Source organism: Coregonus clupeaformis, chromosome 4 (assembly GCF_020615455.1).
Source record: "Coregonus clupeaformis isolate EN_2021a chromosome 4, ASM2061545v1, whole genome shotgun sequence".
Lineage (NCBI taxonomy): Eukaryota > Metazoa > Chordata > Actinopteri > Salmoniformes > Salmonidae > Coregonus > Coregonus clupeaformis.
The window spans coordinates 721,058-741,769 of record NC_059195.1 but is presented as its reverse complement, the minus strand read 5'-3'; the positions used below and the strand labels follow the sequence as shown (position 1 = coordinate 741,769).

At 42.4% G+C, this 20,712-nt stretch overlaps 1 protein-coding gene across 2 annotated transcripts in view; it reads right to left on the bottom strand.

Moving 5' to 3' along the window:
* Nucleotides 1-3,551: 3,551 nt before the first annotated feature.
* LOC121549112 (pleiotrophin-A-like) overlaps nt 3,552-20,712 on the bottom strand; it is a 50,431-nt gene continuing 33,270 nt past the window's right edge. For both annotated transcript variants that reach the window (XM_041860968.2, XM_041860959.2), the window contains exons 2-5: nt 12,496-12,590; nt 11,994-12,167; nt 9,707-9,868; nt 3,552-4,342 (exon numbers count right to left, since the gene is read on the bottom strand). In XM_041860968.2, coding sequence (XP_041716902.1) covers nt 4,287-4,342; nt 9,707-9,868; nt 11,994-12,167; nt 12,496-12,589 — 486 coding nt within the window. In that variant the 5' untranslated portion in view covers nt 12,590 and the 3' untranslated portion in view covers nt 3,552-4,286. The remainder of the gene's footprint in view (nt 4,343-9,706; nt 9,869-11,993; nt 12,168-12,495; nt 12,591-20,712) is intronic.

Below are 20,712 nucleotides of genomic sequence, written 5' to 3'. Positions count from 1 at the left end.
CAAAGGTTTCCACAAAATAAATGACCCATCCTTCAGGAATCACACACTACTGTATAGTCTAGAGAATGATGGAAACAAAATGATGGAGAACAGTAACTCTCAGATGGATTTTGGCTAGACTTTTTATTACCATAATGTAACAACAGGACATAGCTCTCTGTCCATGTGGTGGGGTGTATTTTTCATCGAGTGGATTCACTTGTCGACGTACAATGACGCCTCATTCCACTGTTATAATTCCCTCTCATCACATAAACATTGTCTCGATGGCGTCAACAGATCATCATGTGCCGTCTGAGCTAGATGGGCTCCTCTTCACACGGCTTGTTTCAAAGGGCTACACCTTTTTAGGGAGATTTATTTCTCCCTAAATGTATGACTGTGGTTGATGTTTTGGATTTTTTGGTTTAGTAGTTAGTTAGTTAGTTAGTTAGTTAGCTATAATTGTGTTGTTTTGATAGTGTACTTGACAAAAGTGTGAAAGAGTATTTATTTACATTGTTTCTGTGTTGTTTGGTCTGTTCTTGAGCAGAGGGTAGTTGCCCATTGAGATGGGAGCATCCTGAGTCTCTGTTTCCAGTTGAGATAGTTGGGCTACTTCTGCCACTTATAGCCATGTTTCCAAGGCGATGTGGTATGTGAAGTGTATCTGAAACAGACAATATATCGGCACATTGTATACTGAGCAATTTCAAGTGCCTTATTACCCATTCTTATAATTGCTCATTGATATTTAAATTGATGTCTTATATTTTCAGTTGATGAAATCTTTGAAAGATGGTGGTGCAATTTAAGGTGACAGTCATGGATGTAGAAAAGCACAAGATCTTCTAAAGCCTAATAGATTTATCTTCTCCTTCTTCATTGTGGTCGTGGAAGGCACAGGTTCAGTAAAAGGGGGAAAACATGTATCTATTTCATCCCTGGAGGTTTGGAGGGTTCTTTAGCGTGTGTGTGTGTGTGTGTAGAATCTGAGGGGGCACAAAGTATGTCAGGTTGGCAGGGGGGTGGTCATGAGGGGGGCTATGCCTCCTGTCCGGAAGTTAGAGAATTTGGCATTTTTCAAACACCTGAAACAGCTTTTTTCTGCAATCTAGAGCCATAATCAGTATGCTTAATTCTATGTCAAAATGTTTCTATTTTTCTGCATATCTAAACATACCTCTTGAGCTGTCTGTATCCATATATCCTATATGTGTGTGTGTGTGTGTGTGTGTGTGTGTGTGTGTGTGTGTGTGTGTGTGTGTGTGTGTGTGTGTGGATGTGTTTAACTACTTTTGGGGACCAGAACTCCCCACAAGAATAGTAAACCAAGAAACATTTGACCAACTGGGGACATTTTGTTGGTCCCCACAAGGTCAAATGCTATTTCTAGGGGGTTTAGGGTTAAGGTTAGAATTAGTGTTAGGGTTAGAATTAGGTTTAGGGTTAGGGTTAGGAGCTAGGGTTAGGTTTAGGGTTAGGGTTAGTTTTTTGGGTTAAGGTTAGGGTTAGGGTTATGTTTGGGGTTAGGGGTTAGGGAAAATAGGATTTTGAATGGGACTGAATTGTATGTCCCACAAGGTTAGCTGTGCAAGACTGTGTGTGTGTGTGTGTGTGTGTGTGTGTGTGTGTGTGTGTGTGTGTGTGTGTGTGTGTGTGTGTGTGTGTGTGTGTGTGTGTGTGTGTGTGTGTGTGTGTGTGTGTGTGTGTGTGTGTGTGTGTGTGTGTGTGCGTCTGTCTGTCTGTCTGCATGTGTCAGTGTACAATAGAATGTGTGGGTGGGTACATGCTTTGATTTATAAGAGAACCTTAGCATGTCAAAGCACCAAGTGGCATCTGTAAATAAAGACAACCCCATAGAAACACAAGCCACACATTGCATTCAGGGGGGCAGGAAACACTAAAGGATTCAACAAACGATGTTGTTTCTGTCCTCACATTCCCCGTATGAAAAGTGTCTCAAAAGCAAGTGGCTTCTGAAGACACTCTGAAAGATAAAGATACAAGACAAACATTTATTTTTGCCTAAACACATATGATCATCATACTGTACATTTTGTATCACATTTTATAAAGCTATATCTATTATATTGTTGTACAAAATATAGAATTGAACAGTGTAACAGTATGTGTTAGGTGAGTACTGCATCCAGACTGAACATGTGTTTATTGGAGTGACAATAATATGGTGGGAAAGAAGTGGATGAGAAAAACAAACGCAATTCTGAGAAAATGATTTCTAGAGAACGGACCACTGCCTTTTGACATTTGAAACTGAACTAAAGTAGACTCAACTGTCCCGCTTGTTTTTTTCTAACTCTGTCCCATGTTTGGGCTTTGTGAGACTGCCGATCAGTCGAAGAGGAGAATCAATTGGTAACCTGCTGTATCTGTAGAGAAAAAAATCTATTACTGACAAACAATGAAGTGCTGATGATCAGCCAAGAGGGATTTGTGTTCGGCATCCATTTTGTCTCAACTTGTAAATGAGTGATGAGCGAAAAGGGACACAGACTGACCGTAGGGAGAAACTGTGAGACCAGCTGCTACAACTTGCAGTGTAGTATTGGAAACGTCTGGACGTCTTCCAGATATCTGGGGGAATTGTTATTGAAACATATTCAAAGTCTTGTCTCGAGGGAATTAACCATTTTGAACCATTGTAGGTGTGACTTCACTGGAATGTCTCTTCAAACGGACAAATGGAATACAAATGATAACAACCTGCAGTGTGGGAAATGTATATAAATTGTACTCTCTTCCAAAAGGGTTATTCAGCTGTCCCCATAGGAGAACCCTTTTTAGTTCCAGGGAGAACCTTTTTTGGTTCCACGTAGAACCCTCTGTGGAAAGGGACCTACATGAAACCCAAAAGGGTTCTACCTGGAACCAAAAATAGTTCTTAAAATTGTTATCCTATGGGGACAGCCGAAGAACCCTTTTAGGTTCTAGATAGCTCCTTTATTTTCTTCGAGTTTACTGGGTGTTCATTTTTCAGTTGCGTCAGTATGTAAATCGTATTATTGTGCGCTCATCCACTGTGGCTCATGGCTCCTAATACGGTTGATATATTGTCTGTTAAAATCGTATTGTTTGAATTGTATATATCTCTATAGTATACATTATATGTAATTTGGATGAGGTACAGTTGAAATGTATATAGGTCTACACGTGTTTAATAGCTATCTGAATGTTCCCTTCTCACCCTCCCTCATCCTAATATGATACTCCCTCACCCCTAATGTACAGTAATAATGTTAATGATTTCCTTTGCGCCATTAGTTGATTGTTTAATTGTTCTGGACAATGAACCTGAGTGTTAATATCACTGGCCACTTATGAAGCTGTAAAATATTAACCATATTCAGTGGATTTATTGTGCCATATTGATTTTTTAAATCAATTCAAATAAAATGTATGAAAAGTGTTTCATGGCATTTTGTGTCCAGATTATGGAAATGATAGTGGTGTGGAGAAATGTATCACTTGTTAGGTCGAAATTGTTAAGCTTCCATCATTTCATATAAACATGCAATTATTTCAATCAGGGTGAGTAAACATCACACATATTTGGACATAATTTCAAACTTTATTTTTTTAAATGTAAACGATAATTAGGACAGGTCAACTCCAGTTGGAAACTACAATAACAGTTTTACTCAGAGTTCAACTGGAGAGCAAGGGAACTACAAAGTGAGGTATAATAACAGGAATAACTAATACTGGACACAATATCTTACACACTAACACGTGTACAGTACAGTAGCTAATTTATACAGTCATCTGACAATAGTTTACATCTTTCACTGTAGATAACTTTTGAAAGGAATTTCCTTTACATCAATGAGTACTTATGTTTCATGTTAATAATGTATGCCCTCAAAAATGGTTACAAAGGTTTTTAGCAATTTTGCTGTTGAGGGTACCAACAAAATAACCTTTAAAACCCCAGTAAAGGCATGAGGTTTTAACTTTAAGCCGCTTTAAATCAAGCCATGCAAGAAAGGATTTTTAATTTGAGTGAGAATAATTTTGTTAACTCAAACAAAAATTATGTTATGTAATATGGAAAAAAATCCAATTGATTTTGTTTTTCTAAAATGTTATTAGGTAAGCATTTTAGTAAGAAATGCTTAATTTGCATTATTCACAAAGAGTATTAAATCCCCTACAATATTTTCCTATGAGAAATTAGGAAAGAAATACATTTTATCACTACTATCCTACAGGACAAACAAATAGGACATGTTGAGATAGGGCAGTATAAGCATCACCTTTCACTTCCTGCTTCCCATGATGCACCACTAGTCCATCAGAGTACGCTCCCTCTTCTTCCCCTCCCGCTTCGGCTTCTTGGCGTCTGCAAGAACAAGTGAGCATCAGGTTAGAATCTACATCCATACTGTCAGTTACCCTGCATTCAGAAGATTTTTGAAGATCATAATCTGCCTTTCAGACAGTCTTCCATGAAAAGTGAATTTGCCAGTTTTTCAGGTATCATCAACCATTTGGGTTTTAGTGAAACTTGTTATTGGTCTTCAAACAGGGAATATATTTTGATAATTGTTTAAGTATGGGCCTTAACTGGCACTCCACTTCAAGCTCCTGTCTCTCTCACTCATTCCCTGGGTGTGTTGTTAATGGCCTGAGGAGTGCAGGTTTACTGTGCATGTGGACAAATATGAAAAGTGGTTTATCATCGTCCCACAAGAGCGGCTTTGGTACCTTGCAGCCGTGACAGGAACCACAGTCCAGACCACCCCTCTCTCTGGTCTGATGAGGAGGAGCAACATATAACTTCCCCCTCTACATATTCTGCTGTCTGTCTATCTATCTACATTATCTATCTATCTGTCTGTCTGCTTGTCTGCCTGTCTGCTTGTCTGCTTGTCTGCTTGTCTGCCTGTCTGCTTGTCTGCCTGTCTGCCTGTCTGCCTGTCTGCTTGTCTGCCTGTCTGTCTGCCTGTCTGCCTGTCTGCCTGTCTGCCTGCCTGCCTGCCTGCCTGCCTGCCTGCCTGCCTGCCTGCCTGTCTGTCTGTCTGTCTGTCTGTCTGTCTGCCTGCCTGCCTGCCTGCCTGCCTGCCTGCCTGCCTGCCTGCCTGCCTGCCTGCCTGTCTGCCTGCCTGCCTGCCTGCCTGCCTGCCTGCCTGCCTGCCTGCCTGTCTGTCTGTCTGTCTGTGTCTGTCTGCCTGTCTGTCTATCTGTGTCTGTCTGCCTGTCTGTGTTTAGAAGAGAGTGAGGGGGGAAGTAAACAACCAGGAAAAGTCACGACTCATCTCCTAAAGTCTCTTTCCCCCCGGAGCTCCTATCATTATAGATTACAGGGTGGGATGTTGTTGGTGGGCGGGAACAGATGAGGATGTCAACTGGCTAATCAACACCTGTTTGTTTCGTCTCTGTACCTGATCTAAAGCAAGTTCCCACTTGCCACTAGTTTAAGATCCTCCCACATCACTTTGTTGATGAAAGCCTTTCCAGCTAATCAGAAAAAACTTCCTCAACATAAAACATTTAAAAAATACTACTATTAGAATGATTCAAACTGGATTTGAATTTACAGCACATTAATTGATCTATTCACCGCCAATGCAGCGTTAGCCAATATACAGTACCAACACAACCCATATACAATAAGCCATTTATGACAGCATTAAACATTAACAAAGTCATGTAAACATTGAGTAATCATTTGCTTATCCTTTACATGCCCTTTAATAATCTATGTGAAACATCCGATCAGCAATGGAGCATTAATGTGAAGGATGTGATGATAATCATCATCTAAAGTATTGTAAATCATCCAGATGCTAATCTTTTGTCCCTGATAAAACATAAACATGCAATCCATCGGTAAATACATAATTAAGGATTACTTGCTTGTATAGAATTGACAAATCATTAATAAGTGGGCATAAATGAACCTGTTGTAAGGGCCGATATGCATCAGGCCAATGCACAGACCTAGAGATGACTCATGAATTGCAAGTGTCTAACTGATTGATGATGGCCTACCAGATGTTGCATGTGCCATTAACATGCATAATGAGTGTGCAATCACTAGAATCCTCCTCAAATATAATGCTGACGTCAATGCCCCAGGGACCTGGTATCTAATCTATACATTTCTCATAAGCACACGTATTGCAATCATATTGTGGAAAAGCCAAGAGAGTTCTGTAAATTTGGAGATTGGGATGTGGGTGTTCATTCAAATACACAGGAAACTGCTCCTCTCTCCATTTGTTTAACTGTGTTTTTGCCTGTGTCTTTGTCAGCAGATTTGGTTCCCTAGGGAGACAGAGAGAAACACATTCTCTCTGAGAGCCCCGTCTGTGAGATTGGAGCTCTCACCATGCCGGAGTGCTTTCTGCTGCATAGGCACATTACTGTGTACTCTCGCCATTCTCATTTCTGCCACTGCACTTTTGACACAGACTCATAATAATCAGAGCGGCTCGGAGAGAATGTGTTTTGAACCGGGATGCCGTGAAACAGGCCCAGTGCAATAAGACTGAATTCAGTGTCTGAATGGGCTGTCTCGTACACAGAGACACAACAACACAGCCCTTCTCAGGGCAATGATAAACCATCGCCGGCCCCAAAACAACTATAAAGCCCCCCAAATCATCTCTGACTTTCTCCGCTCCCCACTGTGGCTCTCCTGTTCATTCTTTTGAGTAAGGAGGGAGGAGAATAGGAGAATTCTACAGGTATTCATAATGTTTCATTTCTGCTTCATTTCTGTCACTCTCTGTTCTCCGGCCTTTCCGTTTCATTCCGTTGGGCCCGTCTCTACCTGATGTCAGACAAGGGAGAAGCTGACACTGAATCTCAGATCACTCCCTCGCTGCCTCGCTGCATTGTCTCCTCAAGACTATGGGCCTGACAGATGTTTTCTCCATTGCTCCTGGCAGCAGCAGACAAGGTGGCTGTTTAGAATTGCAAATATGACTGGGCGGATATGGTGGCCCCAGCCGGAAGTGAGATAGTCCCTCACTCTGTAGCCGGGGTTCATTACAAGTCCTCTGATCCCTCCTCTGCGACTCTGCCTGGCCTGTAATCCCCTTCCAACACACACACAGAGGCAAGCACATACACGCACTCACTGACACACTCACACACACACACACACATCGTCAGCCTCTCTGTTTCCCAGTAACCCCTTAGCTTACCAGGGCTTATCTGTCAACTGGCAGACATGGGAAATCATACACTCAGATAGCAGGTCTCTCTTTTCAACGCTCGCCATTCTTCTCCTCCACTGTCATCCCTCCCTCCTCCTTTCAAACTGTGGTTCTCACCCTCCCCAGGGCAGCAGGCCTGACGTAAAACAGGACTGGCCTTCATCACACAGGATTCATTTGGGAGTATATGATAATTCTACAGTGCTATAGAGTCCTGCTCATGTGCTTGTGCACGCACGCACGCGCGCACACACACACACACACACACATATACACACACTGTATAGAGATTATGATGAAATGTTAGTCACTGTAGAAATAATGTTATTTCTGTGTGTCACCTCGCTATTTCTGTCACTGAAATACATGTGCGCCAAAGAAATACCCCAGCACAAATATTATTTTAATTTGGATCAGATTCCTTACGTGACATCCTAAATAGGCTTTGCTCGGCTTATGTGTAAAGATATTGTCGTTTTTTCGAGAACCATTACCCAAACCAGGGGTTCCACTCCACTGTCAATCTGACATGTTTTTTTCCCCTCACAGTGAGATTTGTCTTACCAGCTTTTTACCCTTTTGATTTCCCTAACTCCCAGGTTATTAGGATGCGAAGGAAACTTGAATTGAACCCAAAATCCCAATCAGATTGGCAGGAGTGCATGTTTTTCTCTGTGCTCGAGCAGGAAAACTGTCTTAACTGTTAGCCGCCTGCCTAAAACACAATGAGGTGCTTGTCCCGTCACTCCTGGAGATTCTGTCCTGTTCTGGCACACCCTCTCATATAACAGATTACTGTCAGGGCTGCTGCCAAACCCAGTTCCAGGTTCACACTCTCCACATATCACCACAGTAGCCTACTTCTCACAACGCAGTCAGATTGGACATAATGTACACACTAGCCTCATGAGTCCTTTATTGGCAACATCATGGAGCATTCATTCGATTTTTAAACAACTTCTGCTCTCACTTGATTGGTTTTAACAGTTGGAGTCATCAGCTAAATAACGGACAAGTGGGAGCTGTTTATAAAGCCTTTATGTGGGGAAAATAGATCATCTGTGTGTTGGCCTCCACATTTTGGTACCATTCTGCCATTGTATTAATGATGGAGTATTGAACTAAAGTATCAATCTGATTTACTTTTGGAACATTTTATCAAGTTTGGACATGAGGTATACATCTTATAACAAACTGAATAGCAAAAAATGCATTTCTTATGTTAAACACTGTTTGAAGAATAATGAATGCCAGTGTTCATCAGCGCATTGAATGAAGTAGTTAGACAAACAGGACTAACTGTGACTCACCTAAATATTGAAAATGCAATTTAATTTATATCAAAATGTCATTATTCTATTAAGAAACTCATCTAGTTCATTGTATCATAAAGGTGAAATGAACCGAGACTAAATACATTAGAAATCTATAATGACAGTTGGGCGAATTGCCAACTAAAACCACAATCTGCAATCTTCCATGTCATGTTCTGTGATAAGTAGATCTATTTGGACTATCTCATATGACCATCTCAGTCTCACTGCTTTACATAATTGAAAGAGACTCAAATTGTCTTCTTTAAATGGACGAGTACAGATGTCTTTCTGAGAGAATGCAGAATTACATTTTGATACTTGTACTGCTCAATACTTAGTTCGCCCTAGTTGGAGACTTATAGAAATCACTCCCACTGAACTTTTTAGGCTCAGTGAAGGGGCTAATTCCACCATAGTGAAGATGGATTAAATATGAATATCTGACAAGTCTAGCACTATCGCAGCATGAATCATTCAGAGGATTTAGAATCTTCAGCAGGATGTAATCGGTGTGAGCTGTGAAAGTACTGCCAAATAATATGCTAATTACTATACGTTAGCAAGGTTATAGGGTGAAAAAAGTTTACTGAAAGTGGCAACGTGCTTTAAATATAAAGCACAAAGGGAGCAGGTGAAAATGGTCTTTTTCTGATGGTTTAATTAACCGGGAGTAATATCCGTTTCCAACGCTTCCACACATTTATGGAGATTCATTTACATTTACGTCATTTAGCGCATACATAATTTATAATTTACTGAGCTACATCCCTGCCGGCCATTCCCTCCCCTACCCTGGACAACTGTGCGCCACCCCATGGGTCTCCCGGTCGCGGCCGGCTACGACAGAGCCTGGATTTGAACCAGGATCTCTAGTGGCACAGCTAGCACTGCGATGCAGTGCCTTAGACCACTGCGCCACTCAGGAGACTGATTCACTCTCCAATGTATTGACTATTGTGCTTAAAATGGATCCTTCGACTACGTTTTGTGTCCTCTCCAACCATGTACTGTATATAGATTTTTTGCCCAGTGATATATTGACTGGTATCTACACCATTTCCGGGTATTGTAAGTTAAACATTCACTAAACATGTGTTCCCGTTGCAGTGGTTTAGATTACCATTCAAATCCTTCAGGATATACAGTACTGGTAGAGACATGTGTACTATATATGTAAATCTATGGCTCTGCTGGTATAATGTCCCACACTCCCACTCAGCCTACCTTGCAGCTTAGTCTTGGGGATCTTGCCGCAGGGCTTGGTGGCGCTCACTGTGTTAGGACAGGTGGCATCCATGAGAGCGCGTTTCAGCACCCCTGTCCGGTTCTTCTTCCCCGTCGCCATGTCACACTCTCCCCAGGCCTGGAAGTCATACTTGCATTCACCTACAGAGGGATGGTTACAACGGACACACATGTACAATACAAAACATTTGACAGGATTGTTACAGCCACAGACATACATGTATAGGTTAAGATACAAAAACTCACATTTACTGGCACTCTGCTTCTGTCACCCATTAGTGCTAACGCAAGCTCCCCTTTAGCAGGCTGGTCTCATAGACTAGGCGTAACATAATATACATTTGGTATTGTTACATAAGACAGAAGGTTACTTAAGGCAAAAAACGAATGGAGGGTGGTTGGTCGGAATGATGGGTAGGCGTATAACGCAAACATCTAAGATCCCAAAGGTTGCATGTTCAAATCTCATCATAGACTATTTCAGCTAATTAGCAGCTTTGCAACTACTTACTACTTTGTAACTACTTTACAACTACTTCACATGTTAGAAAACCCTTCCTCTAACCCTAACCTTAACCCTTTCACCTAACCCCTAACCCTAACCCCTAGCCTCGCTAATGTTAGCCACATAGCTAATGTTAGCATTAGCCACCTAGCTAACATTACTCACAATAAATTGGAATTCGTAACATATCATGAGTATTGCCAATTCGTAATATATTGTATAAATTGCAGTACATAACATATCATACTAATTTGAGCGTCCCAGATTTTTATTTACTATGTTATGTCTACTCCTGAGTCCAGGTTGCCTGTATTATGGTGATTGTAGCACCCAGAAGACATGCGATAGGTTGACTACAACTGATCAAGCAGCAAATTAAATTAAATTACATATTTTGGCCTAGAATAAGCAATTAAGATCTGGATCCACAAGCTCAGAGAGCTGCTGTTGTGGAACATCCTTTCTTTTAGTAGGAAAGGCATTTTTTTCATAAAATGTCTGCTTTATTATAGCTTTATCCATTAAATAATCTGATCTTCTCCTCGAAAACACCAGGACCAACTATTCTCACCCCCAGGACTTTCTTTATCAACCACCAACTGGTGCATCGTGTTATTAGCCAGTGTATGGATTGTCTCCTTTATTCTCCACTCTGAAGATTCCATCTGTCTTTCCCATACACAGACTGTCTGGCATTCTCTGCCTTTCAAAGAGGGCCTCCATTCTATCTCTTTATCTTTGCTTCTCTTTATGTAAGGAAAACTTTTAAGTAGTCTACAGATTGGATTTCATTAAGGATCTTATTTTACATTATATTCAGAGTCCTCCTTAAACTCCTCCCCCGAGGATGCAGGGCTGTTCCAGGAAAGGACAGCCATGCCCCGTTCTTGTGTATAAGAATGTGTGTGTCCGCATTCGTGCGGGTGTGTGTGTGTGTGTGTGTGTGTATGTGTGTTTGTCTTCCCTCAATCCCTCTCTCTCTCCCTTCCTTTTGTTGGGCTCTGGCGTAGCTCCCTCTTGGCTGTGACACTTGTTTCCCCAGTCCTCTCAGATAAAAGCTCGGCCCGCTGTCACCTGGCTCTGAAATCCCAGGGCACTCGGCTGAGGGGAGCGGAGGGGGGAAGAGTGGGATGAGGAGGGGTTGACAGGACCATTGTTCTGGGAATCCTACAGGGATCTTCAAAACAGTGGGCTCTAAAAGCGTGTGCCTCTGTACCTATAATGTGGCTGTGAACACGTGTAGCACATAGGGATGTGTGAAACATACTCCTCAGCTTGAAGTGTCCCCACTTGCGCCAGCAAATAGCTAGCTTTTCACGTGGCACTGACTGGTAAGACAATTCAGAGGGGCGGTCACGTGTGCTAGCAAAGCAGAGATCCTGGGTTCAGGAGGAAGTGATACTCACTAAGCAAGCAGCGTGATGTCCTTTACACATGGGAAAGTGGCAGGTAGCTCATGCTCTGTTTAGAGATGACACACATACTGTATCTCTACTGTATATACCCAGGCTGTTCCTGAACCAGGCCATCATTCTCTGGGGATGTCCATACATTAACACTGAATTGGAAGCAAAACTGAAAAATCCTACTCCATTGAATGGCAGAATGTTTTCCCCTTTAATGGACATGGATACACAACAAAAAATATGACAAAATTTGCATTGTGTGTGATGACATAAAATCACTAGACCAGTCATATTCGTGCTGTATTGTAAATGTGTTTTGAGTCCGCTCCCCAAGACCACACACACACACACACACCTCCAAACTGCTTCTTCCAATTACAAGGGATCTTGCAGCGCTGGGTCTTGATGGTCTGCTTGCAGTCGGTGCCAGTGCGTGTGCCCTCCCTGGTGCCCAGGCCGCAGTCGCCCTCGTTGGCCACGCACACACTCCACTGCCACTCCCCACAGTCCGACTTACGCTCCTTCTTCCCTGCAGGATCACACACACACACACCAACCTTATACTACAGTCATGTCTGGGACATAATTATGTGGGCTGCATTTAGGCCAAGCGACAGCTAAACTACCACAGTGAAAGGTCAAAGTATTCAAATATATAAGCACTGAGATATGCATCTGTCATTGTGAGTCTACAGTGAGCCCCCATGCTTAAAGTGTATTTATGCACAAATCTGACCTGATTTGAGATTTACATCAAATTACCATTCACACCTTGTAGCAGGTACTGTAATAGGAGATCCCCCTCCATCCATATATCAGCTGTCTGTCTGACTGCTACCAATCTGTCAGTTTCTCACCTTGTTTCTCAGCTTTCCCCCCCTCGCCTGCTGTCACTGTGAGGACCAGGAGGGCCATGACGGCCAGAAGCGTCCACTGCTGTTGTCCTGACATGCTAGGAGAGAGGGAGAACAGACACCGGTGAGCATTGGAGGAATAACAAGTACAGCAACATATGTAACTCTGTGGGAGACATTCCATCGAAGACCTCCCCTTCACCACCTTCTCATTTCTTCAGATGAAGGGGAAGACCTGACAAAGAACCACAGCATTCCCCTACTTATGGTTCACAGTTACAGGTGAAGGCTAGTTCAGGCTATTTGTGGAATAAACGGCTGTTATTTGCTACAATGGCCTGCTGTGTGCTGCACTGTGCTCGTGTCTACAGACGTGTATGATGACATGGGTAAATGATAGGCTGTCAGACAATGATACAGATGATTTGAAAATAGAAATAAACCTTGTTTTGCATGTACTGTATAAATAGACTAATTGTTTCCCCTCCAGTCGCTCTCCGACCTCCCAGCAGCCCAATAAGGAGAAGCACCTTTCTAATGGCAGGTGCTGCTGTGCTAGGGAACTCTGGGTGGTGGAATTAGCACGCCATCCCCGTTTCTCCTTCATTCCCTCTTTTCACTTTCCCCCTGTTTATTTTGGAGATATCCTAAAACCCACAGAAGGGGAATCAGCGTGAGGTTTAAGCAATTACAGAGCGTCTCGATGCCAAAACGCTCCACTGTGCCCAAATTACTGTAAAAGGTACAGCCTGGCGGGGTAATCATTTACATTCGTCAATTTTAATTAATAATGAGCTGACTTGGCTCTTACCCCCGCCCTGACGCACTGGGCCCCGTATTTTTAGTCCTCTCCAGTTTGAGACTTTGCATAAGTTGATGACATCACCTCCATTAGCGATGTAGGCAATGTGGTAATACATTTAAAGAGGTCATTCAAACTCTCTCCTTTATTTTGTTATTAGCCATTATTAATATAGCGTTCACTGGTTGAAATCACTTCTGCTCTCATTAATGCATGTATATATAATGAGTCTATTCAGAGTTTTAACTCATCTGAACCCTTACAATACAGGGCTTCATGCCCACTTTAAATGGGAGGCAGAACCCCTTTAGACAGGCTATTTTCTTGCCAGAAGCAGTTTTGTGTCAGTCCAGCTGAGCAGGCAGTGTTCCATTCCTCTCTCTATTCCAAGAAAAATCTTGTTAGTCCAACAGCTTTGATCGTTTCTAAAAATAGACAACCTGCAAAGTCTAAAGTGTTTTCTGAGAAATTCCCCAAATAGTACAACCAACCCATTTTGGAAGCTACGGCATTGTGACTTCTCAAAGGAGAAGTCTTTCCCCTCAATTATTCATAAGCAGTCGACAGATTAGTTACAGTCCAGAACCAGGTGTAGTTGAGGAGGACTACAGGTTAAAGGGGGATGTCAACCTCCTGCAGGGTATGTTCAGACAGCATAGTATGCTGAGGGGTAGACTACGGGGTTTCCCTCATTGCAAAGGAATCAAGTGTTCCTCCTTTCACTCACTGGTGCTGTGCATCAAATATTTAAACCAAATCCCTTTCTGTCTCTCAGAGCATGACAACACTTTCCATAATGGATGAATGGATGGATTCAGTGCACTTGACTTTTAGATGTGGGTTTCCATTTTAACCTTTTACAAATAAAATATGTTTTATTGTCACATACACCAGATAGGTGCAGTGAAATGTGTTGTTTTACAGGCTCAGCCATAGTAGTACAGCACCCCTGGACCAAATTAGGCTTAAGAGCCTTGCTCAAGGGCACATTGATTTTCCACCTTGTCGGCTCGGGTATTCAAACCAGCGACCTTTCGGTTACTGGCCCAATGGTCTAACTGCTACGCTACCTGCCGTCCCACTACTATAGAGTCAATCTATAATACTGAGTCCTCATACCCAGGTTATCGTATGATATTTAATCTGTATTTGGGAGTAAAGTTACGATTTTCTTAGGCCCAGTACCCCGTGAAAAGTAATGTTGGTTTGACTTCCCAAGGTGCTACTTCACCCGCATCGGCCCATAGTGAGATCCAAACTGATGTAAATAACCTGACTGAGTAACGGTCAGGAAACATTGAGCCAGAAGAAAACAAATATCAATGCACCGTTGATTCCTGAATCAATCCCGGTTCTGTCCACTGCTCAGGGACAATTTTTTCTCACTATCCCTCCCACCGCCCATATCCCTCCCACCGCCCATATCCCTCCCACCGCCCATATCCCTCCCACCGCCCATATCCCTCCCACCGCTCATATCCCTCCCACCGCCCATATCCCTCCCACCGCCCATATCCCTCCCACCGCCCATATCCCTCCCACCGCTCATATCCCTCCCACCGCCCATATCCCTCCCACCGCCCATATCCCTCCCACCGCCCATATCCCTCCCACCGCTCATATCCTCCCACCGCCCATATCCCTCCCACCGCCCATATCCCTCCCTCCGCCCATATCCCTCCCACCGCTCATATCCCTCCCACCGCCCATATCCCTCCCACCGCCCATATCCCTCCCACCGCCCATATCCCTCCCACCGCTCATAGATAATTTAAAGTAGTGGGATTTATATCTTCTCATATCACAACCAGAGACAACAAGTCAACCTATAACAGTGGGATTCAAAGTTGGGGTCGTGAACCTGCAGTTGGGTCGCCAAAATTGTAAATTTTTATAGATTATACAGATTATTGTATGGGACAATATACAAACGTTTTTGAGAAAGATAATTTGAAAAATACAATTTTATTGAGTAAATGTATTCATGACTATTGTCCAATGTCCTCTGTCACATAAGCTAAAGTATTGCCTGATTATGTATGTCCATAACATTTGTACAGTGAGGGAAAAAAGTATATGATCCCCTGCTGATTTTGTACGTTTTCCCACTGACAAAGAAATGATCAGTCTATAATTTTAATGGTAGGTTTATTTGAACAGTGAGAGACAGAATAACAACAACAAAAATCCAGAAAAACACATGTCAAAAATGTTATAAATTGATTTGCATTTTAATGAGGGAAATAAGTATTTGACCCCCTCTCAATCAGAAAGATTTCTGGCTCCCAGGTGTCTTTTATACAGGTAACGAGCTGAGATTAAGAGCACACTCTTAAAGGGAGTGCTCCTAATCTCAGCTTGTTACCTGTATAAAAGACACCTGTCCACAGAATAAATCAATCAATCAGATTCCAAACTCTCCACCATGGCCAAGACCAAAGAGCTCTCCAAGGATGTCAGGGACAAGATTGTAGACCTACACAAGGCTGGAATGGGCTACAAGACCATCGCCAAGCAGCTTGGTGAGAAGGTGACAACAGTTGGTGCAATTATTCGCAAATGGAAGAAACACAAAAGAACTGTCAATCTCCCTCGACCTGGGGCTCCATGCAAGATCTCACCTCGTGGAGTTGCAATGATCATGAGAACGGTGAGGAATAAGCCCAGAACTACACGGGAGGACCTTGTCAATGATCTCAAGGCAGCTGGGACCATAGTCACCAAGAAAACAATTGGTAACACACTACGCCGTGAAGGACTGAAATCCTGCAGCGCCCGCAAGTTCCCCCTGCTCAAGAAAGCACATATACAGGCCCGTCTGAAGTTTGCCAATGAACATCTGAATGATTCAGAGGAGAACTGGGTGAAAGTGTTGTGGTCAGATGAGACCAAAATCGAGCTCTTTGGCATCAACTCAACTCGCCGTGTTTGGAGGAGGAGGAATGCTGCCTATGACCCCAAGAACACCACCCCCACCGTCAAACATGGAGGTGGAAACATAATGCTTTGGGGGTGTTTTTCTGCTAAGGGGACAGGACAACTTCACCGCATCAAAGGGACGATGGACGGGGCCATGTACCGTCAAATCTTGGGTGAGAACCTCCTTCCATCAGCCAGGGCATTGAAAATGGGTCGTGGATGGATATTCCAGCATGACAATGACCCAAAACACACAGCCAAGGCAACAAAGGAGTGGCTCAAGAAGAGGCACATTAAGGTCCTGGAGTGGCCTAGCCAGTCTCCAGACCTTAATCCCATATAAAATCTGTGGAGGGAGCTGAAGGTTCGAGTTACCAAACGTCAGCCTCGAAACCTTAATGACTTGGAGAAGATCTGCAAAGAGGAGTGGGACAAAATCCCTCCTGAGATGTGTGCAAACCTGGTGGCCAACTAGTGGCGCAGTGGTCTAAGGCACTGCATCGCAGTGCTAGCTGTGCCACTAGAGATCCTGGTTTGAGTCCAGGCTCTGTCGCAGCCAGCCGCAACCGGGAGACCCATGGGCGGTGCACAATTGGTCCAGCGTCGTCCAAGGTAGGGGAGGGTTTGGCCGGCAGGGATGTGGGTTCGTTTCCCACAGGGGGCCAGTATGATTTTTTTTTAAATAAAATATATGCATTCACTAACTGTAAGTCGCTCTGGATAAGAGCGTCTGCTAAATGACGTAAATGTAACTACAAGAAACGTCTGACCTCTGTGACTGCCAACAAGGGTTTTGCCACCAAGTACTAAGTCATGTTTTGCAGAGGGGTCAAATACTTATTTCCCTCATTAAAATGCAAATCAATTTATAACATTTTTGACATGCGTTTTTCTGGATTTTTTTGTTGTTATTCTGTCTCTCACTGTTCAAATAAACCTACCATTAAAATTATAGACTGATCATGTCTTTGTCAGTGGGCAAACGTACAAAATCAGCAGGGGATCAAATACTTTTTTCCCTCACTGTATGTTATGAGCAGCATATTTATTGACTGTTATTGATGGGGGGATATTTATCATGTGGAATATATTACCTGAATGTGTTTGTACCTTTTTTATACCTTTATTGAAGTTGATTGTCAATTAAGTAATTGCTAGGGTTTGTGATACATTCTGGGTAATAGGTATTGCTACAAGAAGCGTATAATTTATTTGCTTGTTAGACAAGACATACAGGTAACAGGTCGGCTTGCTGCCGGTTAGTGCTGAGCGATTAACCAAGATTTCTGTTATTTTCAATTTTTTAAACAACTAATTGACCAACATCAGTTCAATTATTTAAATTCCATTTCATTCTGTTTTTTTCTGTGCGCTCAATAGGCAAATTGCACAGTATCTCCATAGATTAATCAGATCCAGCCTGAACCGTACGATATAGTAGGGAGTTGTAGTTTCCAGCAGGCCAATATTCTACATAGTTTAGCGCATAAAACATGGTAATTAACTACAATGACCATAATCTAATTGTCCAGTCTGTGTTTCCAAAGACTGTACAGTATGAAACGATGTATGTTTCTTTACGCCTGCTACGGAAGAGACAAGAATGCGTGATCGTGAGGTCATATGGAGATCAGCTGTTGCTTCGCGAGGTATCTCTACCTGAAAATACATGATGGATTGTTGGTATTCAGCAGTCATAAAAGTATGCCTTATTTACTTTGAAGAACTACAAAATAGTGATTTTGTTAGACAGCATAGGCAGCAGCTCTACAGAGATTAGATTATGACTTGGAATGAAATAATAAAGTCATCAAATAAAACAAATATAGTATATTACATACACAACAATTGAAATATTTTATTAAAGTAAAGTCATGTGAATAAATGATGGTTGATAAGTGATAAGCAGTAATGGGCAGTCACTACCATCATGGGACTTGTATTAATTGTTTTATTCTGTGTTTTTACAGCATTCAACACAAATAATCAAAACCGAAATCAAAAACCTTGATTATTTTTTAATAATCTAACCGAAACCGAATCGACCTCAAAAAGCACTGATGGTTCAGCACTACTGCCAGGTTTACAGGCATGATTGAAGCCTGGGTTTATTTGGTTAGAGATTTATTTGATTCCAGTCTGTAGATCTGCATTGTCGCAAACATAAAATCCAAACGCATGGTCAACTTCACAGTATTTATTATTTTATTTTTATTTTGATAAGAATTGAAGGTTATTTGTTGATGTACCGCTTTTAAGGTTGTCATTAGATTTGGGGTGGGGTGGGGTCACAAAGAATTGTGTAAATAAAAATAGGGTCCACTCTGAAAAAGTTTGAATACATTTACATTTTAGTCATTTAGCAGACGCTCTTATCCAGAGCGACTTATAGTTAGTGAGTGCATACATTATTTTTTTTATTTTTCATACCCCCCATGGGAATCGAACCCACAACCCTGGCGTTGCAAACGCCATGCTCTACCAACTGAGCTACATCCCTGCTGGCCATTCCCTCCCCTACCCTGGATGACGCTGGGACAATTGTGCGCCGCCCCATGGGTCTCCCGGTCGCGGCCGGCTACGACAGAGCCTGGATTCGAACCTGGATCTCTAGTGGCACAGACCACTGCGCCACTCGGGAGGCCGAATACCACTGGAGTGAGTCAAGTGAGTAGGCCTAATACGATGAGTCATCTTTCCTATCTGTCACAATGAGGTGGGATTCTTTCCTGCGGAGCAGCAGGGAAGATCACAGTGTGGAGTGCTGTGTAGGAGTGTGAGGACCAACCCCAACTGCTCCAATAGAGGAGGATGAAATGGCTTAGGGACCACAGGAGAACCTGCATTCACCGGCTGCCAAGCAGGCGGGTGCACCTCAGTCCTTCTCAGTCCTCGACAGAAACACTGTGGCAGACACAGTCCATGAGCCAGGCAGAATTAGTCCTATCAAAACACTCCATTTCCCCATTGATCTGTGAACAGCGGTGGCGGCGCTCAGTGAGGGAAGCAATGGAGGATAGCTAGCTAGACGCTGGGCCTGAAATCGATGTGCCCTCAATGACTCTCCAAGCGCTCCAGGGCTATCCACAAAAGGCTGTGCCACTCAGAGGCCAAGACGGCCCTGGAGCTCACCACAAACTCCTTCCCCTCCATTCCCGCTCGACTCCCTCTCTCATTGATACTGCTTCAACAGCTAAAACATCTATTCATTACATTTTACATTTTTAGTCATTTACCTGCCATATTATACCTGCCGCCGCATTCATATTATCTATTCATATTATCTGATCCTTTCAGTAGCATTTGAACCAAAGGAAGAGAGGCAATAAAGCTTTTCGCCATGGAAGAAAAGAGAGCCGTTAAAATTAATAATTTAAAAGACAGTAGAAAAGAGAACCGACTGGGGGGTATTAGCTTTCTAAAGTTAAATACAAAAGATTGGAGAACAATCATCCTCCAAAGAACAGAAATGTACACTTGATATTTTTTCTTTTAGATTTTGTTTTAATATTTTGAACGGAATAGATGATATGGTAATTCAATCATTACAACTCTCTACTGGTATGATAAAGGGAAATATTTAAATATTTAAATAAATGGTGGGGGTTTATGCGCTAGCAAGCTGTGGTAAGTAGCCATACATAAATAAAACATGCATTGAATTCTATCCCCCTGAAGGCTTAGAGGCAATTCCCAATTTTCTAAAACCAACAAGAATTAAATTATACATAGATCGCATTTAGAGATAAGTGTAGCCTTTCAACGCATTGTTTTAGGTTTAAATATACATTTCGCTGTTCATACAACCTCAGCCGCTCACAGATTACGAAAACAAATAGGCCTAAAAAAACTTGTGAACAGGCAGTAGTACCTCCCTCCCTTCCTTGTCCTATGCCTCGTATTGTTGGAGCAAAATGTCATTCGTACATTACAATATTCTGTTATCTTAGTGAGAAGGTGACCTACAATAAAGGTGTAACAGTGTTTTTATAGGCTAGAGAGATGGCTATCAATGCCACTAAACCAGGGTAGTTCTGGAAACCACAGATTACTCAGATTACAGAGTCCTATAACTGCCTGGTCTCTGGCGGGTTTATATACTCCTTAAGACTTCATTGTGATATTTTATTACTTAGCAATATAAAAGCTACCGTAGGTGCAACCACTAATTCCTGGTGCAGGGCTATGAGAGGGCCAGGAGTCTTTCCTGACTTTGTGAGAAACTCAGGTCATCACATCACCCTCGATGAGGTGACCCCTAGTTTAAAACGTGATGCCAAACTATCTCAAAAGAACATGATTCACTTGTTGGTTTAGCTATTACTTTCTGTTAACTCTTATTGAAAGGGAAAATTAAGTTTGAGTATTTTTCTATTTGTCCTTGTGGAAAGTAGCATAGATATACAACTTTCAGATGTTTTACTTTAGTTATATTTTAGAGAAGCAGAAAAATGCTTCACCCAGACAAACACTGCCTTAAAATGATGTATTTCTTGTTG